The 26,311-nt window shown below is 40.8% G+C and overlaps 3 protein-coding genes across 10 annotated transcripts in view; 1 reads left to right on the top strand and 2 right to left on the bottom strand.

Annotated features, from left to right (window-relative positions):
- Positions 1-6,650, bottom strand: part of LOC102289404 (BRCA1 DNA repair associated) — a 25,155-nt gene extending 18,505 nt beyond the window's left edge. For 4 of the 6 annotated variants that reach the window (XM_005928188.2, XM_005928187.2, XM_005928186.2 and 1 more), the window contains exons 1-9: positions 6,551-6,650; positions 5,177-5,265; positions 4,993-5,046; positions 4,830-4,910; positions 4,660-4,748; positions 4,534-4,570; positions 4,318-4,442; positions 1,510-4,056; positions 1,259-1,335 (exon numbers count right to left, since the gene is read on the bottom strand). In XM_005928188.2, coding sequence (XP_005928250.1) covers positions 1,259-1,335; positions 1,510-4,056; positions 4,318-4,442; positions 4,534-4,570; positions 4,660-4,748; positions 4,830-4,910; positions 4,993-5,046; positions 5,177-5,250 — 3,084 coding nt within the window. In that variant the 5' untranslated portion in view covers positions 5,251-5,265; positions 6,551-6,650. Of the gene's footprint in view, positions 1-1,258; positions 1,336-1,509; positions 4,057-4,317; positions 4,443-4,533; positions 4,571-4,659; positions 4,749-4,829; positions 4,911-4,992; positions 5,047-5,176; positions 5,266-5,742 lie in introns of all 6 variants that reach the window. The other 2 variants (XM_005928185.2, XM_042223281.1) reach the window with 2 other exon arrangements.
- A 2,115-nt stretch (positions 6,651-8,765) lies between these two features.
- On the top strand, positions 8,766-13,673 carry becn1 (beclin 1, autophagy related). Its single transcript, XM_005928183.3, has 12 exons — positions 8,766-8,894; positions 9,157-9,289; positions 9,373-9,437; positions 10,160-10,218; positions 10,318-10,408; positions 10,582-10,718; positions 10,813-11,007; positions 11,095-11,241; positions 11,397-11,546; positions 12,500-12,560; positions 12,654-12,796; positions 13,347-13,673. The coding sequence occupies exons 2-12, from the start codon at positions 9,163-9,165 to the stop codon at positions 13,513-13,515; spliced, it is 1,344 nt and encodes a 447-aa protein (XP_005928245.1). The 5' UTR covers positions 8,766-8,894; positions 9,157-9,162; the 3' UTR covers positions 13,516-13,673.
- A 525-nt stretch (positions 13,674-14,198) lies between these two features.
- LOC102288774 (serine/threonine-protein kinase tousled-like 2) lies at positions 14,199-26,050 on the bottom strand. Of its 3 annotated transcripts, none has more exons than XM_042223283.1 (21): positions 25,457-26,047; positions 24,265-24,359; positions 21,891-21,962; positions 21,142-21,211; positions 20,901-20,938; positions 20,614-20,706; positions 19,935-20,042; positions 19,371-19,463; positions 18,923-19,033; positions 18,492-18,652; positions 18,254-18,406; positions 17,844-17,910; positions 17,629-17,726; positions 17,457-17,538; positions 17,149-17,240; positions 16,945-17,034; positions 16,216-16,385; positions 15,937-16,075; positions 15,627-15,738; positions 15,420-15,527; positions 14,199-15,234 (listed from the first exon to the last, which is right to left on the bottom strand). In XM_042223283.1, exons 2-21 carry the CDS (start codon positions 24,355-24,357, stop codon positions 15,055-15,057), a joined length of 2,130 nt encoding a protein of 709 aa, XP_042079217.1. In that variant the 5' UTR covers positions 24,358-24,359; positions 25,457-26,047; the 3' UTR covers positions 14,199-15,054. The 3 variants fall into 3 exon arrangements, with proteins under 3 accessions (XP_042079217.1, XP_005928244.1, XP_042079219.1); XM_005928182.3 differs by having other exon boundaries at positions 18,516-18,652; positions 25,457-26,044; XM_042223285.1 differs by lacking the exon at positions 20,614-20,706 and having other exon boundaries at positions 25,457-26,050.
- Between the last annotated feature and the right edge of the window lie 261 nt (positions 26,051-26,311).

A 26,311-nucleotide genomic window follows, 5' to 3' on the forward strand; every position in this document is an offset into this window, starting at 1 on the left:
GGGGGGGGAGATAAAGCATATCAGCTCATAATTACAATTAAGTGACGCACAGAGTGGTAATAAGAAGAAAACAGAAATCTGCAATGCAGCATTTTACTGCATGAAATAAAGGGACACGTGGCGGCATATTTGACGTATTACACTGATGCATGAAAAGAAGTGACAACTGTCAGTCAGTGACGAGGGACCCACGCGCAGTCATTCACATCAATTAAAGGGCATTGGTGGCTTTTGAGCCAGTGAGCATCTATTGACTGTCAAATGTTTTCATGAAGGAGCTCAAAAAGCAAAAGAGAAAGCAGGTGATGGAAGCTTTTACCACCAGGCCCCGTTTCCAACAGCGTCACTACGCTGTGCTTTTGTTATTTTAATTTCCTCTTGTGAGTTTACACAGCAAGTACATTGATTATGTGAAAAAGACGCACTGCTAAACAACAGAAAAGCTCTGTATCCTCTGATGTGCGTAATCCTGAGCCCCCCCCCTTCTAAACCCCAGGGCGTCAAACTTGAACTCCCCAGTCAAATCCAGTCGACAGATAAAAGTGAGAGCGCTGGAAGATGGATGGGGTAGAAAACAAGAATCATCTTCTAGGCGGCATTTCCTCTAACGTAAATGAAATGCAATTTAGAAAGCTGCTGAGGGGGACATTTTTCACTGAGCGAGGTAGTCTGTCATCCAGGCGGCTGACAGTTCGGTGCGGGGAAAATGTGGTGGCTGCCCTCTATGGGACGTAACGTGAAGGTGCATCGCTGAAAGCACAACGAAGCCAGGTAAATGCTGAGCAAGCGGAAGAGATTAGAGTGTTTAAAATAATGTCAAATCTCATTTTGATGAGAATCACAAGTTTCACATACTTTTCTTTTTAACATCTGGCACATTCATGCAGATATATATGAAATTGTATATGTACCTCTGGCAAAGAGTTTACGTGATTGGTTTGGTTTTCGTGTTTGTTTAGTTGTTAGTCAAAAAAATGAACTGACCGGCAAGAAATTTCTACCAGAGGTTCAGCGTGGCTCAACTTAGAAGTCAACGTGTAGAGCTGATGTGGATCCAGATCTACAGCTCCACTTTTTGGGAGGACTTTCTTTTAATTTCCATTGTGACACACAGCAAAACTGCTTTTTTAACCAGATCTTCACAAAGTGTTTTTGATGTCTTAAACAAGAAGAAACTATAAGAACATAATCGAGATCCAGATCTCCTTCGTGCATCCTGTGGAGAGAATTTTAAGATATTCTGGCCCTGCTCGTTTACCTGTGTAACAAGGACTTCGCTTGAAAACTGTGACGATTCTATGGTAACACTGGTGTCATTTACTGGAACGTCACCTGCTGAGAGAGAATAGGAGCTTTTTCACATCTTATAATGGAAAGATGTTTAACTTCTTGAAGCAGGAAACCACACAGCAAGCACACACACGTGCATTGGCTTAAAGGCTACTTTGATGCAAGCATGAAAAAAATAAAACTTCAAAAAACTATTTCAGTTAAAGAGAATCGTCTTACATTCTTCTGGCGTGCCGAACAAGTCCACAGATGCTTGACTGGAATCAACGCAGTCGGGGCTGGGGCATGCAGGTGGTAACCGATCTGCTGCATCAGCTGTTCCCTCGCATCTGTCTTCTTCACCGGAGTCGCTCCGATTCTGATTCCGAGCGGAGGGACGAGCTGATGTTCCAAAGATTTGTGTCAGAGTGGGTAATTCTTCTTTGGATCCACTGCTATCGGACTCGGATGAAGGCTCCAGTCTCTGAGCCTTTCTCTTCCTCCTCGGCTTCCTATTGATGGAGGAGTTGATGCTGACCTCTCCACTACCGTTGCTGTTAATCTCTGCTTTGTGGATAGTTTGGACCGGTGACGCGATAAGGTCATCAGGGGTCAAAGAAGACTCTGGAACTCCCCTATGTTCAGCTGTGTTGACTGAGGAACACTTTAAAGTGGCAGGTGCGTCATCTTTTATCCCCTTCACATCCTCACAGTCAGCCCGACTCTCTGTGTTTTGAGAGGCTTCCTTTAGCTCATCACATTCAACGGCTGTGAAGCGGAGACCAGAATCTACGACCTGAGGGACCACAGAAAGAGGAGGACTTTCTGCACCACGTTTTGCCTCCTTGTTAGGACTCAGTCCACTGCTAGGACTACTCCTGAAGCGACCTGAACAGTTTTGTTCAGAGATCAAGGCTTCCACTGCTGCCGGATCCCGTTTCTCAGAAACAGGTATTCTCGGCTGGACCGGTGAGTTGGAAGGAGAGATGAAATCATAAGAGGACTTGCTGGAGTCTCCTAAAGCCTTTTCTGCAGATTCAACACCAGAACAACCTTCATGTTTCTTCTCTGGTTCTTTGATGGCGTCTTTGTCTGAACCGCGGCTGCTTTTCACGTCTGGACTTCCAAGATAGAAAGATTTCCTTTTAGTTGCTTTGAAGCTCTTGAGAAGTTGCTCCGTGTCGAGCTCACTGTCGTTCCTGTCCTCCTCGTTTTCTGTTTCGGTACATTTAGTTTTACAAACCGAGGCCTGTGACCGAATACTGTTTTGATTGTCACTTTCAACCACGGCTGCATCATCTAGCTGAGCAGAGCCTGAGGCAGCATTTAACTCTTTAACAGCTTCTGTTGGCCTCAGATTCGATGTTCTCTCAGCACACTCTATGTTTTCAATCTCTCCTATGTCTTCATTATAAACACATCCATTTTTTTTAGCTGACTTTACCACCTTATTTACATCATCAAGCGCTTCGCCATTAGCATGTTCCGGCTGCTTTGCCACACTGCTGTTTCCTTCAGTTGCCTTAGCTTTCTCGCTCGCCTGCTTGTGACCCTCCTGGACTTCCTCAGCAAACAGCTGAAGTCTTCTGCTTCTCCTACTGCTCTTAATGACAGGAGTTACTTGGTCCTCGCTGCTAGGGTAATTCTCAATTTGAACCTGAACTTCTTCTGCTCTCATTCTAATAACAGGGCTGGTTTCTCCATTCTGAACTCCAACGAGGACAAGGGGTTTCGGCACTCTGGAGGGCTTGCCTTTTTCGGATCTTGTGTTTCTACCTTTCCTTTTGTCAGTTTTCTTTTGCTCACCACCCTCTGATTTTGCCCGAGCTTGCTCTTGTAAGTCGCTGTCTACCTGTTGCAGAACGTTGCACGTCCTTTTCCTCGTCTTCCTCCCCAGTTGTTGTTCTACATTATCCGGCACAACACTGGAAACGTCATCTCTGCCTCTGTTTTGGTGACTTTCTGGAAAGTTGTTGAACTCGTCCGCATGCATGCCTGTATCAATTTCTGTCCCGATCTCCATCTGTTCTGCTGATTTACAAATGCCACTGCCATCATTTATTTCTTCTGTCATTTGCTGCTCACCCTCCACGTTACTTTCGTTTATTTTTGCAAAAGAAGCAAAACCGTTTTCCTCTCTAACACTGGAAGCATCTTCACTCTTCAATATTTCTTCAGCTATCGATGGCTCTGTAAAAACTTTAAGCGGAGGAGAGACGTTCCTGTTCACTTTTCGTCTGTAGACAGCCCCAAACACCTGCTCTTCGAGGGCTTTGGCCCGCTCTTCTTTCTTCGGATTCAGTTCACTGTTGCATTGCCTGATATCTATTGTCGAAGCGGAGGAACAGCTGTCAGAGTCATCAGAGTTTTCATCTGGTTTTTCTAACTCAAGACTTCCTTCAGCTGGAACTTTCATGAGCCACTCTGCAACCTTCTCTAAACTTTTCTTACGCTTATGGTCAAGGATCTTGTCGGGCTCCACATCTTTTTTCTGCTTCTTCCTCGAGGACTTTCTTTGGGATTGGTCTTCGTTTTCATCTGGAATGAATGATGAATAAAGGGAGGCATTCTCCCGGCTCCTTTTGCCTCTATTCCTACGCGTTTTTGAAGTATTCGCCACAACGTCTGACATTTCAGCTTTCACTGGTTCCCTGTTGTCTGTGGGGCTGGACATTTTCTTGTCAGACGTTAGTGGAGCATCACCAAGCCCGCTATCCAGAGCTTCATTTTCTGTCGTCAAAGGAGCGGAATCTTCAAGCCCCATGAGTCTTGCAAATCCATTCCGGGCTGTTACAGAAAAAAAACAGTATAAGAAAATCAGGTTCATTCGCAAGCTTTGATTAAGTCATATTCACTTCACATCCATCTCTTTACTCTGTCCTCTGTAAGGACTTTACACATATTTCTTTTTCCCAACCCAAAGAAAAAGGTGGTAGAAATGCTGATATCACACTGTGGGCAGCAAATATACACCTTAGTAGTGTATGTTACACCAAAGCACTGGCAGTAATGTGAGTAATATGACAATTGATTTGAGGAAGATTTCACCTGCAATAGTTGAGGAGTGGGATTCTGGAAGATCACCAAAGAGTGCATTTTGTTCATTGTCAATGTCAGTGCCACATGCATCTCCAGATGTCAGAGCTCCTTTAGTAGTTTCTGCACCTGTGACACTGGATAGAAGAAAATACGCAACGCTGTATCTGAGCAGACTGAGTCAATAAATGACCGTTACTGTGAAAAATAAATCTTAATTGTTCCTACCCTGCACATCGCCCTTGCTGGGATGTTCCAGTGAAGTCTGAAAATGTATAGATGTAATGTTAACAGGTGACATAATGCAAGCCAATTCCATAACATCATTTTAGAAAGTCTGTGATATAACCTTACAGTTTGTGCCAGTGTCATGCTCATATGCTTGGATCATGTCCTGCAAACCAGCGACAAGTTTCTGAAACCCAGGGCTCTCCTGTAAGCTCCTGTAAGCAGAAAAACAATTACTAGGAGCGTTCACGTATTATAATACATGTTAAACCATCTGCATATATATTCTGTCCAACCTTTTGGTGACTGTGCTTTTACACACGGGGCAGTTGGCTTTGTTTTGTTTGGATTTGTCCAAAAGTTTCATCATGCAAAATCTGGTAGAAAAAGAGAGCTAAAGTCATAAGCATGAAGCCTGTGCATATTTAACAGAAGCTTTTCAGTTAAGAAGACACTTACTTGCAGAATTGATGGTCACACTTAGTAGATACCGGAGCAGTCATTAAATCCAAGCTATAGACAAAAGAACACCTAAGTGAAAAAACAATCTAAATCTTGTAAAAATAAATAAATAAATACTACAAAAGAAGAAGAATGATTTTATATATTATTAACACAGGCTCTTATTCTAAATAATGCTCACCAAATGGGACACTGCAGAGTCTCCCAAAGCGCCGAAATCCCTTTCTTGACATCTGAGACTTTTGGGGTTTTCATGGTGATTCTAAAAGACTAAGAGATAAAAATCTGTGTACACATTACTGTGATCAGCATCTATAACACATTAATATCAAGGTTAGTTGTATTTATCCCTGTGTCAGAGAGGCATTCTTGTGCAGGGTATACCCTGCTGCTCGCCCTGTGGCAGCTGGGATGGGCCCCAGCCCCCGCCACGAATGGATGGATGGCACATTTAATCACACGTAAATCAATGTGTTTACCATAAACGTTTCTCTGTAGCTCTACAATGTCTTCATACAATAAAAAGCAAAACACAACTAAAAAAAATAGAAAGAAAATACAAATGAACACAATTATTAACTGTAGGGCTGTGACAATTTAAAGATTTCGACCTCACTTGTAAATGACCTGAGATCAGCAGGCAGCTTGTTCCAAGAAGAGGAAAACAGTAACTGAATGCACCTTCCGCACACTTCCGCACACTTAGATCTAATTCTGGGAACGGTTAAAAGATATCCCCCTGTTTACCTGAGGGTTACAGACAATGAGCAAGTCAGAGATGTACTGGGAGGTAATGAAGTGGCTTCAGTACTGGGGTAGCACGTTCAAGCTTCTATGCATGTGCAAGGAATTTGTCTGAGTCATTCTGAATGAGATGAAGTCCAAAGAGTTCTACCGATGACTCGGATGATCCTGCAAATAAAATCCAACCTGCTTGGCATGAATGCATGGAGCCTACCTTTACAACCTATTGTTGACTGAATGTTTAACTATTCATTGCGTGTACTTTGCTCACTGTACACACAGCATGCACTGTTAGCTTGGCAGATATCTGGACAATAGGAGGATAGATTCGGTTATGTTGCAGAAAATCATGTTGTCTGAGACGCGATGTTTTATTTGTACTGGGCTCAGTGGAAACCGCACAACTATTTTCTCATCAATTGAATAAGTTATTATATAAATGGCACAAGTGCTTCAATTATACACAAAAAGTAGTCTGCCTGCTGATATTAAAGCATCATTACGTTGAAAACAGCGACCACGCAATGAAGCGGCATTGTGAAGTCAGTCAAAAGCCACTGATTACATATATTGGCAACTTTATAAAACACCGTTTAATGTTCGTACACGGTCGCTTAAAGTAGTTAAATCTCGACATCAGGCTGGCTAGCTGTCTCTGTTTTGGGGGTGTAACTTACATAACTAGCTCTGTTCTGAAACTTCTGAGACTCGGACAATCGACAAAAACACCCCGACAGACTAACATCTCATAAGAAGAAACAAATCGCGCAAGTAAATAACTGTACATATCCATAAATATTGCTAAAACTACCTGTTTTCTTGCAGTTTGGAGCCTCCAACATGAGAATCATCCGCTTCAGTTTTCCCGCAACTACCGTCTTCTTCTGCTTTGATTGAAAAGATGTTTTGTATTTAATGTAACAGCGCCCCCTATTTGACTGGAGAGTAAACCACACAAACGCAAACGCACACGCACACAGCTGTGTTTCACAGTTTTCCAGACTCCTGGACTGATGGGACAGTATTCAAGGCAAATGAACACTAAGGAAGGAAAAAGGACTTATAACGGTTGGCTAGACAAAGAGCTGGAAAGGATGTGCAGCAGGTTAAGTGATTGAAGATAGAGATGGACATGTGCTAACCAGTGAAGAGAGCGTGCTGGGAAGATGGAAGGTGTACTTTGAGGAGATGAAAAGAGAAGAGAAAGAAAAAGAAAAAGGAGGATAGGTCAAGGACAGTTAATGAATCATGAAGCGAAGAGGATTAGTAAGTAGAAGTAAGGGCTGCATGATGAGTAGAAAGGCATTTGTCCTGATGTCATAGCTGTAGAAGTATGGAGCTATCTAAGAGAACGGGAAGTGCCTGGAGTTATGTACTAATCTCGAGTTTCAAGAACAAGAATGTTGTGCAGAGTTGTAGCTGATGATCCATACGCTGAAGCTCTGGGAAAGAATTGTTGAAGCTAAGTTAAGAGGACAGCTGACGATCAGTGAGCAGCGGCATGGCTTCATGTTGAGAAAGAGCACTACAGATGCAATGTTTATTTTGAGAGTATTGATGGACAAGTACCTAAAGGTCAGAAGGAGCTGCGCTGAGGATTTGTGTACCTAAAGAAGGCATATGATAGTTTGCCGAATATAAAAAATGATACTGCATGAGGAAGCCGGGAGTAGCTGAGAAGTATGTGTGATGCAGGACATGTATGAGGACAGTGAGACAGTGATGAAGAGTGACAGATGGATTCAAGATGGGGGATCACATGACATTGTGATCTGGATTGAAAGCAGGGAGCAGGTGAAAGAGAGTCTAGAGAGGACAAGGTATGCTCTGGACAGATGTTGGATGAAAATTAGAGAATGCTAGGGACAGGATGAGGAATCAGGAGTCAGATTATGTACTGTGGCCAAAAGACGTTTCCATTGAAAAACAATGTGTTTGTAACTTGCATGCTTTGGCTTTGAAAAACAGACTCTTAAATGCTATATAATATATTGTTGTGTAAAAGAGGGGTAGATGACAATCAGTTAAATTACCTGAGCAGAAGTGTTTCTCAGCAGGTGGCTAAAAGCAGCAGCTTTTTATCCCTCATTCATTTACTTTCACTGGGTGATATAATCTGATTTGCTGTATTTTCTATTTACCAGTACTGACATGTACATTTTTTAGTAATGCTAAAAGCACATGTTATGTTAAATAACAGTTGACAGTGTTAATAAAATTACCATTCACACGCAAAGCAAATAAAGTAGATTTGCTTTGGTGTATCTATATAACCTTGATAAAAAAAAAAATGGTTACAGCGGGGGTCTGTCTCCTTTTATCTGCATTTATAGGATCCCATTTTTTTGGCAGCCGGGAGTGATCAAATCAAATATTTGCAGTGGCAATGAAATGTCTTAATCAGATATTAGTTTGTGACCACAAAGCATCAGATTGAGCTGTAATAAAACTGCAATATAAGAATGATATATTCTATAGAGAATTATATAATTTTATATTAGTTATTAACTATCTTTGAAGTAAACCTTTCAGTGACAGGCTCCTGCATCCACGGTGTGTAAAGGTCTTTCCTCCCAGCCACCGTTAGACCACATGTATACTTACATATGTTAATACAAACATACACACATTGGGGACTGATAAACAAATCTGCACTGGTATCCAGTCAGTAATATTCAACTCTCCTCTCTCTCTCTCTCTCTCTCTCTCTCTCTCTCTCTCTCTCTCTCTATGTGTGTGTATGTCTTTGTGGTTAAAATTGTACTTCTGTTTTGTATAGTGTACATTTTTCTGTTGTTGTGTAGTATTCTTGGGATTGCTCAAGCTGCATCTATCTATTATCAATTTTTATCAATCTATATCTATTTATTCTACTCTGTCCAGCAATAAATGCGAAATAATAAACAATAAAACATTACAGCTGTAATAATGTGAATATAGCAACGACGGGACTGATAAAGTATATCTTAATATTAATACGTTTACTAATGATAAATCACAGTAACACAAGGGCTCTTGCTTTCTCACGTGACTAACTTTTAACATGACGTCAAAACCGCCGTAAACAACAATAAGGAAGTGGAGGCGGGATGGAGTCCCTTTAGGACGCAGCATTAGGATTATAATGCTGTAGCGTTTAATTATCACACACGACAGTGAGTCTCTTTTGTGCTTTTACACCCTGGTTGTATGCTACACAAAAACTACCTGCCAAACTTATGGTTTGGCTGTACCCAACCTGCTGTTAGCAAGTGTTTAGCCAAACAGCTAACTAGCTAGCAAGTAAACGGTGACTAGACAAGTGTTTATGCGCTGCTTTTAACCTTCGTCACTAGTCGAAGCGTTCCTACATGAGGAGATAGTCGTTAATTTTAAATGAAACGTGGTTTTACTTATTAACTTGTTTTTTGTTTTTAGCCAGCGATGGAGGGCTCCAAAACGTCGAGCACCACCATGCAGGTGAGCTTTGTGTGTCAGCGCTGCTCCCAGCCGCTGAAACTGGACACATCCTTCAATGTTCTCGATCGGGTCACCATCCAGGAGCTTATTGGTATGTTTAATCGCCGTATTTGATGTTGAACCTGCTCCATTTGTGGCCCTATGTATGACCTCTTTCCTCCTCTTCCTCGTCAGCTCCAATAGTCTCAGTGACCCCCAGCAAACAGTCTGACAACAGCGGAGTGGAGACGGCACCAGAGGTAGGTTAATGCCGAGCTGGAAACTGCTCTGTGTAATACATTATTAAAAAGAAAAAGTAAAGGATTTTTAATCAAAGTATAATCAAAGCCAATGAAACTTCAGACTTTCTGATCTATTTGTGGGAGGAGCAGTCTAACTGCGTCAGGCATTCATTGGAGCAGATGGGGACTATATAAACTGAGTACCATTAAGAGTTGCTGCAAATAAATTTAAGCAAAATGGACTAGCTCATGCTACTTTTTTCAGTTTGATTTTCATGTGTTTTTGAAATCAGGCCTCTGAAGAATACCAGATAATTTTCATTTACGTAAAAAGATGTGGCATGATTATATCCAGTTATTTTCCTCCATTGAAATCTGATATGTTTTCAAAGTTTTCCTTTTTTTTGCGCAGTGTATAAAGGCTGTATTAGCTCTCTGTCTCTCCTGGAATAACTTATAAATGGACTTGAGAGTCTCATTGCTGTTTACTGTGTGTAGAGGATGTACTACTGAATAGTGTGATTGCTTTTAGTGTTGTGTTGTCTCATTTGTATTCCCTCAGTTACAGTTACAGATACAGATGTATCTGGTGGTGCTGTTTGTTATAACTGTATTAAGTGCTATTCTGGCCCTGTCACTCTTGGTTTTCAAAGACGAAAAACAAATAATTATTTCAGTTTTATGTGAAAATATGCTGTTGGAAAATGTGTTTGACTCTTAGACTTGGAATCTTTTCACAGGAAACGTTTGTTGAAAACAAGCAGGATGGAGTTTCGAGAAAATACATCCCTCCTGCACGGTGAGCACCCAACTCTTTTTTGTTTTTTTTGTTTTTTTACCTGCATGTCCAACAAAGCTGACAGAATTGCTTAATCTTGAATGGCGTGCTTTTCCTCAGAATGATGTCAACAGAGAGCGCCAACAGCTTCACACTCATTGGAGATGCATCTGATGGCGGCACCATGGAAAACCTTAGTCGTAGACTGAAGGTGATACTTTTACTGTCGGAGAGTAAAGACATTTAGGCTCAGTTATGTCAGTCTACTTGAAAACATCCCCACATCGTGTGGGTGCTGAGATTTATGTTCATGCATTGATTTCACGGTGTATTATCTGTGTGACAAAACCAAATAAGCTTTGCCTCTGATCATATCCCACCAAGGTAACCAGTGACCTGTTCGACATCATGTCGGGCCAGACAGATGTGGACCACCCACTGTGCGAGGAATGTACCGACACTCTGCTGGACCACCTAGACACGCAGCTCAACATCACAGAGAACGAATGCCAGAATTACAAGTGAGCACAAGAATGAGGATCCAGCCTAAGCAGCTGCCCAGTACTGAGAACCACTTGAAGTGCTGATTCCAAATGTTTGTGAATGTATTTCTAGGCAGTGCCTGGAGCTGCTATCGCACCTGCAGGTGGAGGATGAGGAGACCCTGTTGGCAGAGCTACAGCAGCTCAAAGAGGATGAGGAAAAACTGGTTCAGGAGCTGGAGGCTGTGGAGGAGCAGAGGGCTACTGTAGCCCAGGACCTGGCCCAGAGCAGGATCCAAGCTCAGCAGCTCGACACAGAGGAGCTACAGTGAGTGAGCTAGCAGTGGTGTAGACAGGTGATGGGTGTATTTTAAATGATACAGCACCTAACTCCTCTGTCTTCCCCTTTCTAAAGATACCAGAAGGAGTACAGCGAGTTTAAACGGCAGCAGCTAGAGCTGGATGATGAGCTCAAGAGTGTTGATAACCAGATGCGCTACTGCCAGATTCAGCTAGACCGCCTGAAAAAGACCAACGTTTTCAATGCTACATTTCACATCTGGTACACACACACAAACACATGGTGGCAAACACATTGTTGTGTATGCTAAGAAATAATTTAGGTCCTTAAATCAATGTTGACTTTCAAATCTTTAACACAGACTATGAGACGAGCCTATTGGCTGAGAATCCGACTCGTTTCTCCTCTTTTTCCAGGCACAGCGGCCAGTTTGGTACCATCAACAACTTCCGCCTGGGCCGACTCCCCAGCGTCCCGGTGGAGTGGAACGAGATCAACGCAGCCTGGGGACAGACGGTGCTTCTGCTGCACGCTCTCGCCAACAAAATGGGGCTGCGCTTTCAGAGGTACACGCTTAATTTAACTTGCTTTCTTCACCATTTGCTGTTGAGCTTAAAACACACTCGCCAGCCCCTTTATTAGGTACAGATTGTCAGTATAATGTTGGACCCTCTTTTTTGTGGCATAGATTCAACAAGGTACTGGTAACATTCATTGGCTATTTTGGTCCATATTGACATGATAGCGTCACATGGTTCCTGTTGCTTGTCGGCTACATGATGGAAGTCTTCTTGGATGATCTTTGATTACGATCTGGTGACTGTGGAGGCCATTTGTGTATAGTGAACTCATTGATATGTTTAAGATTATTTGAGGTTTTCACATGGAGCTTTATGCTGATGGAAGCAGCTGTCAGTAACTGTGGATATAGTCAGCAACAGTGGAGCGTTGAAAAGGATATACCAAACACCTCAAGGACAGTGCTGCAGCAGCTTGAGAGAGAGAGAGATGGAGAGATGGGATGAATTTTTAATTTTGTCTTTTTAAAACCAACCATAGACATGGTGATCTGGGACGAAAATCTCAGTAGATCAGCAGTTTCAAAAATAGTCAGACTAGGCTGTCTGGCACCAAGAAGCACATCACGTTTAAAGTCTCTTAAATCACTTTTCTTTCTAATTCTGATGCTCAGCGAGAACTTCGCCAGGTTTTCTTTACCATATCTACATGCCTACATAGCTTTATTACATCACTTACTTGGTTTCTTACAGATTTACATTCTCTCAATAATGTTTGCAAATCATGTTTTAGTTGACAAGATTGAATTATTCGCTATTATTTTGTCCTGGAATGATAATTTTCTTGTAATTTGCTGTGCTCATTGTCTGTCTAAATGTCTTAGTTCTGTAACCTTAATGAATCCCAGCCTCGAATCACTAAAATTTAGTGCGGTTTCCAGTTAATCTTCTGTTAGTCTGAAGTGCAATAAACTAGCTCAGACCCTTTATTGTCCCCTCAGATATCGTCTTGTCCCATATGGAAACCACTCATACTTGGAGTCACTGACAGACAAGTCAAAGGTAGTTCATTCTTACACCCGGCTCTCCTGTGCTTATTTAAACAGTTGTCCAGGTTCTTATTCTGCCATTTTTTGTCTACCATTGTGTTTTCAGGAGCTCCCACTGTACTGCTCAGGTGGACTGAGGTTCTTCTGGGACAATAAGTTCGATCATGCCATGGTGGCCTTCCTGGACTGTGTCCAACAGTTCAAAGAGGAGGTGGAAAAAGGAGACACTGGCTTCTGCCTCCCCTACAGGTCAGATATCAGCATTATGTGTGTATTGTACATTTCTGTGTGCTCATTGTGTAGCACATCTATGGGCCATTTAAAATGAATTTATAAATATACATGTACCGGTAGTTTGAATGTAAATTCTGGTCCAATGTCAGCCCTATTCTACACAAGTGAACCTTTATTATTAGCATCTGAGTCAAATAAGCAAGTTTAGGCAAGCTTCGACCCCACACTCGGAACCAACGTGAAAATCTACACTTTAGTTGTTCCCTGCTAGCACATCAAGGTTGGAATATCCCAAATCATATTCATTCTTTAACAGACTGATCCTTCATAAACTTAAACTCTGTACTGTGAATACAGACATGTGGCCTTTGGTTCAATGTAAGCAAATCGGGGAAACTTTGGATACTCCGGTGTAATAAGCATTTCAGCCTCTGTGAACATATTAAATTTGTGACTCAGGAATGTTACATTTCCCAGGTTTTTGATTTAAATTCAGATTCAGTGTTATATTTATAAACTTAGAAACTAGTCTGACTTTAACTTTTTTTTCTCCCTCATACCTCAGAATGGATGTGGAGAAGGGCAAGATCGAAGATACGGGTGGCAGCGGAGGCTCCTACTCCATCAAAACTCAGTTTAACTCTGAGGAGCAGTGGACGAAAGCGCTCAAGTTTATGTTAACCAATCTGAAGTGGGGACTGGCTTGGGTTACCTCACAGTTCTACAACAGATAAAGCAGCTGGACAGTGTCAATATTTGATTAGTCACATTCACATCTGTTGAAGGAATATCATGCAATATATATTTGGATACTTTAGCCAAAGGAAAAGAATGGTTAAGTCTGCACTATACAGCAAAAAGCTTTGAGTGATATCGAGCCCTTTTTTTTTTTAACAAGTTACAGAAAATCCATTAAAGTCTATTTTGCTGCAACAGGGAGATTTAAAATTGCTGGTTCACTAAAAATAAAGAAAATTAATACAGTTGTAGATATCCCCCTCAAATTAAGCAGGATGATGTTTCATTTAGTTCTTGCCTGCTTTGTTAATACCACGATATGCTTTCAATATTTCCAAGTTTGATGTATTGTCCACTTCCTGTTGCCCCTCACCTTTTAAAATTTAAAGGCTGTGTGATAGTTGGAGTAGATTTTAGTATTCAACAAGTCAGTATTTCATTAACATTGAATGCAATTACCAGATTTATCTTACACATAACTGCTGGAGGTGCACTGATGCTTCAGCCTTGTGTTCATACTCTGTACCAAATGACTTAATAAAACTGTTTGGAAGAAAATATCTGGAGCTTTTTTTTTTTTAAGATTGCATATATTAAATCACATTGATGTTTGAACTTAATATAAAAAAAGTTTGCACAATTTCCCAAAATGAAGCGAGACACCACACAGTTAACCAAATATTCTTTTGTTTTTTTAATGGTTTCATCAATTCAGTTTAATCTTACCTCGCATCACAACAATCACTCAGTCACCACCCACACACACCATTCAAGTTTAACAGCATTAGAGGTGGGGGTGAATCTCATGGAAAAATATGGACTTAACAATTAAAATAAGCTGAATTCCAGTTATCAAGTAAAATATTTCAAATTGGTCAAACAAGTCAGTCTTCTAGAGTCAGCCCTCTTCTGTGTCAAGTCATTTATGACCTTTTAAAGAAGCCACGTCATGACGACAGGCCTCGAACTTTGGTCATCAGTCACTCCTCATCACTCGGAGCCCTTCCTAAAAAAAAAGTTCCAGGTTCAATTCTATCAGAACACATTTAAAACGGACAACTACTAATCTGAAAATACTTTGATAGACGATGTATTTCAAGCAGTATGGGGTGACATTTAATTTATGCTTCCTCTTCAAAGCCTTTTACGAGTATAGGCAAGAGATTTTCCACAGATAGCATACCTCTGAGCCTGTCACAGTTGTGCAATTTTTCAGGTGCTTCATATATTCGTCATGTAAAAAAGCCTCTTGAAATGAGCCAAAGTTTTGTTAGTGCATGCATATGGGCAATTCTTTGGGTTCTACTGAGCCCGCAGCCAGAGGCTGGCACATTTACACCACTTGAATAACAGTGGTGGGCACATATTCTACTACAACGCCACACCATAGATTATTTTGGTTCCATTCACTCTTTTAAGATGCCTCCTTCCCATCATGCGCTCTGCTTTCTTGCCATGAAGAGAGCAAAGGAGGAGCTCCATCAAGGGTGTAACGTCTCCACGTGGCTTTGGAGTTTTGTTCTAGTTTCTTTCAGCTAGCTCGAATTGGAGGCACTGCTGCTGTAGCAGCTGGAGGTGGAAGGAATGGGAGGTGCTGGAGGTGTGCTGCTGCCCAGGGCTTTTCGGATGTGGGGCATGAGGAAGGGGTCACTGGCCAACTGCAGCACATCCACCCTGTCTTCTTTGTGGTAAGCCAGGCAACGTCGAATGAAGGCCTGTGAAGGGAAACCGTGACAAAAAGTGACTCATTATAGCTGAACACACTTTTTTTTTTTTTTTTTTTTTTTAATTCTCAGGCTAACTGCTGTTCTGTTAATGCAACATATGTAATGCACTGTGCAAATAGTTATGCCAACTGGTCAACGAGTTTGTTGCAGTTTCAAAGAAATGAATACCAGACCTTTGCTTCTGTGGTGACCGCAGGTTTGGGGGGAAACTGCACCTCGGTGGCTTTTAGTATCGTGTTTTCTTGTAGGATATCCTGCTGCGACTGGTTATGACCAAACGGCTTGAAAAAGATCAAGTTACAGACTTGTTAAGTTCATTTATTCAAAAACAAAACAGAAACCTGACAACTACCGGTACTGTAATATAGGTTAGTGGTTACCTTGCGTCCATACAAGCTCTGGTAGAAGATGACCCCTACTGACCAAACGTCCACTTTGTTGGATATTTTAGGGGGCTCCTTGCCCACTACAAAGCACTCAGGTGGTAGATACCTGTAAGTAAGACAAACAAATAACAAATCAGAGAAAAAAAGTTTTTTTCTGATCTTTCTTTATTCTCAAACTGCTTGCTGAATACAGAATTAAAATTGAGTTAGCAGCATTACTGTGAAACCGTTGCACATCTGCTAAACCTGCGTAGTCATCCTGGTTGCTTGGTGACTAAATACAGTGCCATGTGTCTATGTGTACCAGTAGGTCCCTGCTCCCTGTGAGGTCAGCTCCATGCCATCTGCAGAGTTGTAGCTGTCATCGTCCATGATCTTGGACAGACCAAAATCGGTGATCTTTATCTCTCCGCAAGCTGTGCCGTTGACCAACAGGATGTTCCCTGGTGACAGAACACGTAAAATGAGGGTTCACAAGCATCACGAGTCCTACACTGTAAACATAGCCAGAGATCTTTTATGTTTAACTGATTTAGAATAGAAAACACATTTGTGTGTTGCCCATAAAACTCAGTGAGATTACCAGGCTTGAGGTCGTAGTGTATGATGGGTGGCCGAATCTGATTGAGGTACTTGAGGGCATTGACGAGCTGCATGACGATGGAGCGGCCCTCCTTCTCCGTCATCGATTTGTTCTGCTTCAAGTAGAAATCCAGGTCATTGCCTTCACAGTACTCGAGTACTGTGCAGAATCTGCACCAGATTAGATAACACATGGGTTAACTGTGAAGGCGTCAATGATCACCTACACGTTCAAACATATTCTAAGATGCCTGTTGTGATAAAAAGTGATAATATCAGCAACACTTTCCAAGTTTACAAAGGACATGAACAAAAAAAAGATCATGTGCATCTGCCAAATTATTATTACTGGAAATCTATAGATTCATTTTATGGTATTCAAATATTCAAAGCTTCTGCTTTCCATTTCTTTTCATCAAACAAAGCAGTTTTAACATTTTCTAGTATTTACTATGAAAAAAAAAAAAAAAGTATCATTGTTAATAAGTAATTCTTAAATATTGTCACCTAAGGCTCTCATCACCTCCATAGCCACTGCCACAGACTACAAACTACACAGAACAAACTTCCAACTGAAACCCAAGCTCTTAAGCATCCATAATAACTACAGATGAGAAAATAAAAATTGAAGTTTTTGCCCTGAACACTACCGAATAACAAACACTTATAGATAATCATCGCATTCGCATTAGTGCCACATCGTGAGCTTTATGTGAAATGAAGCACTTACGAGTCTGTGTTGAGCGAGAAATAGTCGTAAAGTTTCACTATTCTAGGATGATCGAGTTCTTTGTGGATTCTGTATTCTCTACAGGCGTGTCTGCAACGAAAAAAAATTAATGAGTCCGAATTAATCACTTGAGTATAAATAAAAGAAATATTTCCGATCACACAATAACACGTAGAGAGCACATTTACAGAGCGGCAGACTCACTTGTGGTAGTTTTCCTTCTTCTCTTCCCTCCAGTTCTTGTTGAGTTGATGGATTTTAATGGCCACGTACCTCTGCTCTGTGAAATCAAAAGCCTGTAAAAAAAAAAAAAAAGAAGGTACATTTCACATCAATACAAAGCAGCTTGAATAGCCTGAATTTCCCATTGAATTCTCTACAGTAGCTGTTTACTGCATACAGAAGTGTTGCAAGACTTATCTTCCTGTACGTCACTCAAAGTTTAGAAAACAAAGAAGGAACAAAAAAGGTATTCATGAGGAATGGAAACCAAGTGAATAGCACTGGCTTACCTTAAAAACTTCACTAAAGCCACCTCTTCCAAGGAGCTGTAACAGCAGATATCGGTCATTCAGTGTGGGGTGGTCTTTAAATCTACAAAGGAACACGTTGTTAAAGTATTTGTTGCTTTAAAAAGACACCACAGAGCTTGAGTAGGGCATGTTAAACTGGGATGATACGTACTGCGAGTTGTCCTCATTATGGATTCTCTTAAGCTCTCGAATGTGCAGATTTCTCACACGCTCCAACTGGTCCAGCTCTGCATGGATCTCTGCTTCTTCCTGCATACAAGTGCAGAGATTTATCACCTACCTCATCGTTTGAACGGGTGACTCCAAAAGAAAGAAAAAAAAAAAAGTGGGAAAAACAACAACAAAAGCAAAAAGAAACATTGGCACCTTTTTAAGATGACCGATTCGAAGTTTGAAGATCTCCTCTTGCTCGCGATACTCTGCCAGTGACAACCTGTGAGAGATCAGAGAGCCAGAAATGCATTATTAAATAAGAAATAAACAAGATATTAAAAACAGAAAGCAAAGAAAACGTGAGATTTTACTGAAGAAAATATGTTAAATGTCTAAATAATTGTGATCTACAGAGTTAAATATACAGCATTTGACCTCTTACTAAATTTTTTTCACCCAATGCTGGTTCAGGTTAACGGCTTACTGACAGCCATCAATACCACTCACCACAAAACTGCATGACTGGCCCCCCACAGACCAGTAAACCTCATTATATTCAGGCTACAAGCTTATTAATCCACTATTTATTACACAATAAAGTGATCTGCTCCTTGTAACCGTACGTTTCACTCTCTTGGCCGTTGCTTCTGCTTTTTCGTTTGTTGTGCTCCAGGTTGGGTGGAAGTGTTTGGGCCATGGAGGGAGGTTTCCTCTTCCCCAGCAGCTTCCTCTGCCTCTCAATGTCCTCCCGTTGAGAGTTGATTCGCTCTTGCTGCCTACAACATGCAGGGACAATCTGGCGTAAGCATTTCTGTATGCTGAATAGAAAAAATAAATAAATAAATAACAATTTAAATGTACGCTTGTGCCCATTTGTGTTCTGACTTGATGAGATTCTGGAAGGCATATCCATCTGTCCACTGCTCAGTGAAGGAAGCTCCGTGGCGTACGGTGGTGAAGTGACCCAGGCGTAGACGGTCCTGCATGCTCTTGTCCCTGCATGCCATCTTCTCCTGTCTTGACTTCAAACACAAATAAAGAAATAAATGAGTAAAACATTGTAGGCACAAAAAAACAAAACAAAGCAAAATAAAACCTAGAGGATATGAAGTATCAAATATTATTATCAAATAATACTATTCAGTTCCACCTTAAATCACCATAAAGCCTTTTACAAGTTACATGGGGGCAATGCTTACATGCATAAACTGACTTCTTTGGTTTTCACATTGTACTACAGAGGTGTCCCAAATCAGGTAAACATACTTGTGCAAATTCATATTCACACCGACCCTCTCAATTAGCAGCTTCTTGCTCATGGTCACACACTTGTTTAGTCTCTCCTTGTAGCGCTCCAGCATCTTCTGCTGCTCGTCCACCTGCCGCCTCAAGTCACAGTTTGCCTGCCAAAACACGCATCATCACTCTGACAACCAATTCTCATTACAGCAAGGATTCAAGGCCGCTTATTAAACTGACACAATGGGGAAAAACTGCCAGAATTTCAGTTTGTAGCTTAAATGAAAGTGGTGTAAATGTCAGCAAACTAGTGGCGTTTAAAAGTTAACGAGCGTGATGAGCTGTAAGCGGACTGGTGAAGGTTAATTACTGAGAGATTTGTCATTGTTAGCCAAATAAACAAAGCAACAGATTTGGACAATAATGACTCGTCTCACAGTTGTATTTTCAATGGTCCAAGCTATCTGTTAAGAGAAACATTTGAGTAACTGCTGATTTTACCCTCAACAGGTCATCTATCCTCCCTTCCTTCTTCTCCAGGTCAGAGTTCTTGCTCTTCTCCAGTGCTGTCAGTTTCAGGATCGTCAGGTCCGACTGAGGAAGGAGATCAAAAGGTAGCAAGCCCACAGTAAGCATCTCGTTCAAAAGGTGGACAAACCTCTTGGGTCACTAACAAAGAAGTCCATCATTTTAAATTTAAATCAAAATCAGCCACTGGTATAGCAAATATTAGAAGTGACTTTTAAGTGCTGACCTTTAAATCAGGCCAATTAGTGTAATTTACAAGAACAGCTGGATGTGTTGCAACTATTATGTCAGAAAACCAGCAGTGTGAGACCTTTAATGCCCTTTTAATTCTAGCATCCGCATCCCAACTGTACTGTACTTTTTTTAATGGCATAACAAGGTGTGCAGTGTTGCAACCTTACAAGTTTTGTCAGACTCTACAAAACACTTAAACCAGGGACGTGCTTCAACATGACTGAGATTATAATGAAGAAAAAAAAAACAAGAAAAGCAGAAAAGTCAAGGTGTCAAGCAGTGATTTGGGTCAGTCTCAGTTACCTGGATGGCTTTATGGGAATAGGAGTGTGTGGGGGCTGTTTTAACAGAGCTGCAAGATGAAGAGTCTGTGTGGGCTGATCCTGTGGACGAAGGACTGTTGTGCTGAAGCTGTATTTCAGTGAAAGAAAGAAAAAGTAGAGGAACATGGGGGACAAAATCTCAGACCCAGATTCACAGACAGCATCAGTTTATAGAGAAGCTCAAAGGCATTAAAAGGAAAACATAATGTGGAGAGAATTTCATTTAAAAAAAAAAAAAAAAAAAAAAAAAAAAGAATGAGAAAGAAATGTTTTGACAGTCCAACCCCAACCCCATAAATTACTGCTTACAGGGCTGTTGGTTGCTGGGGGGAAGTTATGGCATGTAACCAAGTTATCAATTATATAATGCAGCCATCAGAGAAGCTTACACATTTAGTGCGAGCAAATGTTTCGTATAATGTACACACTGATCTTCCGGACTGTTCCCTGCTTTAAATCCCAGCCAGTTAAGCCCAAAACTGAAGGCATGACACCAGCACTAGAAAAGGTAGCTCCCATTTCACTAAAACCACTGACTTAAGTGATGCAGACAAACCAAAGATGTGCCAGTTAGTCCTCCCATAAAAGAAGAAAACTCACAACCATCGGTTGACTTTGACACTGGCTAAAGGTGCAACAGAGACGAATGCCGTGCTCACCATAGGATTAGACAGTGAATGCTGAGGAGACGAGCGCACCAGCATAGGGATGCTTCGAGCAGGACTGGTGCCAGAGCCGCTGCTACCAGCAAACTGACCACAGGACAAAGAGAAGAAACAAAGAGGACAGAGTGGTTATTTAGCAAAGGATCAATGAAGGGCAGTACTGATATAACCAGGACAAGCGTATGAAAGAGGAAAGCTTCAGAACTGAAAACAATGAGCATCAATGAAACGATGCATTCAACAAATCTAAAGCATCTTATGTCCTTTCAGTTTGTACTCACATCGCAGTAATCGCTCATTTTTTGCACTCTTCCCTTTCCTGTAAACAAAAACAGCCTTTTATAGTAAAGGAAACGTAAATGTGACTCTTACAACTTTGTATTTTAAGACTACAGTTTTTTTTTAAACAATTACTTAACACCAAACTTAAAGTGGTGCAACACTTTAAAGTTGAGCAGCTGATCATTTCCCAATACAGAGAGGCATTTCTGCTTTAAACACATAAGATGTATGTGGACTTGCCTTGGCTGTTGTTGTCATAGGTGTCTCCTTTCCTCTTCCTGCTTCTGTCATTGGGCTTCTTCTCTGGTGTCTGACAAACACAGAAAAGCAGCTTAGAATTGATCAATTAACCACATTAACAGCAAAGAAACTGTATAAATGCAAGTCTTGGAGCTTTAAGTTTGAGTCTCTTAGTTAAAATAAACTTTTGAAAAAATATAATAACATTAACAGCAGTTTTTTTTATTCGAGTTTAGCATTTAGTAAACTTTGATGTAGTGCTTCCAGTCATACCAGGTTTTTAAATTTGCCTATGAGGTGGTATGCTGGCTTATTGCTGTGCCTCATTGCGTCACAGCAAGAGGGTTCAGGATTAAGTCTGGATAATGATTCTTTCTCTGACGGCTTTACATGTTTTCCCATGTTTGTGTGGGTTTCTTTAAGCCAGCTAGGTTCCCCATTTATCCATAAGCATGAACTAAAATTTACAAAAGCATTTTTCCCCTCTCTCTCTCTCTCTGGGTTAATTATTGGTTTTCTCTCAATTTCTTTTAAACACATTAAATATAAAATTCTGTTACTATTTAATTAAAGTGTAAAAAAAACAAAAAAACAAAAAACAAACCCAGGTTGATAAATTATTCACAAGCACTCCACCATACCAAAGTGTTTCCATACACTACTGCATGTACTACGCAAAACACATAACTAATTCGAAACAACTAATACTGAAAACCTGCGAGCTGCACACACAAAAATCAAAAACCAACCTCCAGTTCCTTGTCACTGAGTGATCCTGCACTGCACAAAGACTGGTTGGATGATTCGCTGTTGGCCGAACTCTACAGCAAAGAAGAGAGACAAAGACCCGATTGGTTAATCATTAACTACTCTTATGGACAGAACTGAAAATGTGTGATATGGGATATTTAAATGATCTGCATGCATGAGATAAAGCAAAAGACGTCTGTGGCCTGTTTAGAGTCTGTCAGCATTACTCTCCAATTCATTTCATTGCAGATTTCTACAGTGCAGTATTATTTAAAAAACAAAAAACAAAAACAATAAATAAAACACCAACCACTATGGCAGAATTCACAACTGTCACACTATGACCCTTGTGAGTGCGCATTACACACATCACCTTGTTAATCTTCACTTGACTTCCAGTTGGCTGAATTGGTTAGGGTCATTAAAGGCCAGACTCTGCACAGCCTGATAGGACTAAGAAGAAACAGCAGGCTTTCTGGGGCAGGAGGCTAATGCTTTTTAAGGCCTGCTAGCTTCAAGGTCACAACTATAGCAGACAACTCCTCTCATTCCTTTATATTAACATCTACAGTTTGACTGCAACGTCCTAAATAGCACTCAAAGACATACAGTGGATATCTATAATGTCAAAAAATATATATATCCATCCATTCATTTCCAAACTTTAATGTGACCTATAACATGTGTCGTTTAATTGAAGAGAAAAAAAAAAGAAGCAAAAAACAAAAGTACAATAACCAGCATTAGTGTCCACACATTTAAACGAATGCTTTCTTAAAGCACCTTTTGATTAGATCACAGCAATCAATCTTCTTGGGTACACAGCTGCCATTAATTAAAGAAACCCTGATTAACCCCAAATAAAGTTCAGCTGCCCTAGTAGGATTTTCCCAACATTTACTTCATTGCAAACTAGAGCAAAAGCCAAGCATCAAAGAGATGTTATCATTGAAAGGCATCAGTCAAGAGAAAGGTTTATAATAAATAAATAAGTGTCCACAGCATTGGATGTAGCATGAAACACAGTGAAGCCAGTCATTGAAAAAATAAAAAGGCAGAAATATGGGACAACAGTGATGAAAAGACAAGATGAAAACTGGTCAGGGAGGCTACCAAGTGACCTACAGCAACACTGAAGGAGCTGCAGGAAATTCTGGCGGTGAGGACTATGGGGTAGGGTTGCAAGACGGAAGCTATTTCTGACAAAGAAAAATGTCCAAGACCAGCTACAATTTGCTAAATCATCAAGTTTAAAATTAAGAAGGGTGGAAAATTTACATTGATCTGAGGAGACTGGCCACACATGCATACAGAAAGCCCCAAACAAAAGGGGGAAAGAAAACAACAAAACAAACCTAAAAATCAACAACACAAATAAATAAGTGGCATAATGCAATATCCATGTTGAAGCATGGTGGCAGCAGTATCATGCTTTTAAAACCTTAAGACATCTGCCAGAAAGCTGTAGATGAAGACGAATTTCACCTTTCAACACGAGAATCACCTGAAGCATATATCTAAATCAATGTTTAGACGAATATTGAATCTTTGGATCAAAACAGTACTTCAACAAAGTGTAGGGTGTACACACTTAGTATATGACGTTTTATATATTTTTCCCTAATATTTGTTTTTCAGTTGAGTTAAGTAAGGTAAAGGTGGGAAAAGTGGGGAAAATGACTTATGGTATCACTTTTAACATCACAAAAACCTGCAATTTTAACAGGGATGTGTAAACTTTTTATATCCACTGTATACCACTGGTATCATACCCACAGCCTTACATCATTTATCCTCCTATACCACAGCAAGCAGTCCTGACAATAAATTTAAGAGCGAAATATAGGTAAGAGCATTTAAAATATAAATAAATAAAAATGGCTGCTTTCTTAGGAGCTGCCATTTTCTCAGATGTGCACCCTCGCTTATTAATACCAAGTTCGACAGCAGGGTACAGCAAAGCACAGCCAATACTGTGAACTTCAGCTGCTGTGCCATTTAAGTGTCACTATCCTCCACTGAAACAAAGAGCTGCCGGCCAGCTCCTGTGTCAGCCAAAACAGAGCTTGTCTTGTTGTACCTTTAGCTCATGAAAACAGATCACAGCACTGAAGAAACCTCCTGAACAGAGGGCACACTGTAAACAGAGAGGACTTCTAAGCATACCTCAACTGAAAGACTAACACAGGAGTGCTAACCAATTGCACTCACAGTGGGGTTGTGGGATGAATTCCAGGAATTAATTCAGCAAGAATTGCAAAATTTAGCAAAAACAACATGCATCAAGTCCAGCATCCACAGAAATGACCTGTACCTGCAACTGTTGTCATTTTAAGCAACAAAACAACCATTACAATGTTAAAATGTTCCAACCTTGGCCACACCGACTCCAGTGAACCGAGCCTCAAGCAGCTCCTGCCTTCGTGGATCCAGGCTGATAGCCTGGCTATGAAGTCCTTCCATCATGCCTAGAAAGTAAGACATAAACAGTAAATGGACTGGTACTTGTATAGCAATTTTCTAGTTAATTTGGGCACTCAAAGCACTCTCTTATTACAAGTCTCATTCACACAAGTTGTTTTTACCTAGGCACTTTTAATCTAACATCCCAGATTTCACATCGGAGGAACCAGGAATTGAACTACTGACCTCCTGATTGGTGGATAACCTGCTTTACCTCCTGAGCCACAAATATTTAACTTATGTGGAAGACCTGGTTTGAGTTAGAATGACATACACTGAATTGTGTGGCACTTTCTGATTTAGGGAAGTGACCCAACAAGCTTGAGGTCTGACTGGGAAAATGTAACACCTTTTGTCACATTTGCATGGTAACCTAGGCAATTATTTGATCAGTAAACGTCACAGCCTACTGTTCAAAGGAACGCTTTCCTCAAAACACAAACACCAGGGAAAATTTGCTTAAAGTGACACTCTGAAATTAATTTCAAGAAATAGGTTTAAAAAAAATAAATACAATTATTATTATTATTATTATTATTATTATTATTATTATTATTATTATTATTATTTAGAAAAAGGAAATTAAATCTGAGAGCACATATGAGACGTGTCATAGCTCAAAAACCACCAAAGAATATAATAATAAAATAATGATATTCATTTCTGAGCAGGCAGCCCAGCAAGCCCGTTCACTTGTGTATCAAAACAATCCTAGAAAGCACAAGTTACCTAAACAGAAATACTATCTAGCTCAATCTCAACATCAAAAGCAATCCCATGGGCTCATAGCTCCCCAATTCGAGCAGCCTTTCAGCAAAACCATCTTGATAATAGTGGGTGAAAAAAACCGTTTCGATACTGTTGATCGATCGAGTGGACGAGGAATGCCAAACTTGGCTAAAGCTAAAGGTGCTAATCAAAATCCTGGTAACAACAACACAAAAGCGATGCGCTCCCATCAACTGTCAGCTTATCCTATGCCAATCGGCAGAACGACTCAAACTTTGCCTATAAAATGTAAGATTTGAACCTATTACACAGCCCAAACTAGCTAGGGTCAAGTGATGAATCGAGCTAACGCCAGCTACAGTAGAAGTCTTACCTGGAGAACCTTTTGCAGTTTTCACAGCACTCACAACCCCAGAAAGGATGTTATCCGTCCAACCGGCGACAGCAAACTCCTTAACACCCCCGAGCTCCCCGCATCTCAAATAAAGTTGTCTGTATTAAGTTATCCATTTACAATTATTTCGAAATCAGGGAAGACATTTGTTAGCTTAGCTAATGCTAGCTATAAAGACCAGTGTGGCTGGCTCCTGTCGGTGTCATCCGGACAGGAGGCCGTGATCCTCGGGGTTTCCTCGTCCGTGTTGGTGCCCCTGCACGGGCAAACCGGGAGCTGTCAGTGCTCTGAAGTCTCCTGACAAGTGCTGTCACATTTCTGCTTCACTCGTTCTTCTTTTTATCGTTACAGAGCGATGCTTGCACCGGGAGGAGTCATCTCGTTACAGTCCATTATTTTAATGCTTAAGAAAAGATCATAACCTCCCGCAGCAAGGCCGCAGTGAGCTCCCAGGAGACCTTTTACAGTGATGCTTCCAGTGCGCCGGTTTACCACATAATGTACGCTCCCCCCAAAACGGACTCAGTACTGTACTCAAGGTTAGATTACAACCGGGTGAAATCGATAACTTCCACGCCACAAGGGGCCCTAAAAAGCTTCCCTGAGAGCTGCTTTTTAAATCTGGATTTCAACCACTACAGTTAAACTATGTCCTGCATGTACAACATTTTTTTTAGCTTACAGGATAATTTAATGCATTTAGTCGTTTGCCTGAACTGTGCATGGATTCCTAGAATAAACAGATGCATTAAATCACCACAAATGAAATTACACCAAAGACATCTGTTGCTGTTTTTTAAACTTGATGAATGAAGTTAGTAAATGTTTAACACT

The sequence above is a fragment of the Haplochromis burtoni genome, unplaced genomic scaffold, assembly GCF_018398535.1.
Source record: "Haplochromis burtoni strain Fernald_Lab_line unplaced genomic scaffold, NCSU_Asbu1 Contig_108, whole genome shotgun sequence".
NCBI lineage: Eukaryota > Metazoa > Chordata > Actinopteri > Cichliformes > Cichlidae > Haplochromis > Haplochromis burtoni.

Coding starts and splice junctions, on each gene's coding strand:
- becn1 (XM_005928183.3), top strand. CDS start 9,163: ATGGAGGGCTCCAAAACGTCGAGCACCACCATGCAGGTGAGCTTTGTG. Junction 11,008..11,094: donor CTCGACACAGAGGAGCTACA/GTGAGTGAGCTA, acceptor CCCTTTCTAAAG/ATACCAGAAGGAGTACAGCG. Junction 11,242..11,396: donor AATGCTACATTTCACATCTG/GTACACACACAC, acceptor CTCTTTTTCCAG/GCACAGCGGCCAGTTTGGTA.
- LOC102288774 (XM_042223283.1), bottom strand. CDS start 24,357: ATGATGGAAGGACTTCATAGCCAGGCTATCAGCCTGGATCCACGAAGG. Junction 21,963..24,264: donor CTGGAGTCGGTGTGGCCAAG/GTTGGAACATTT, acceptor TCTTTGCTGTAG/AGTTCGGCCAACAGCGAATC. Junction 16,386..16,944: donor TTCTCGCTCAACACAGACTC/GTAAGTGCTTCA, acceptor AATCTGGTGCAG/ATTCTGCACAGTACTCGAGT.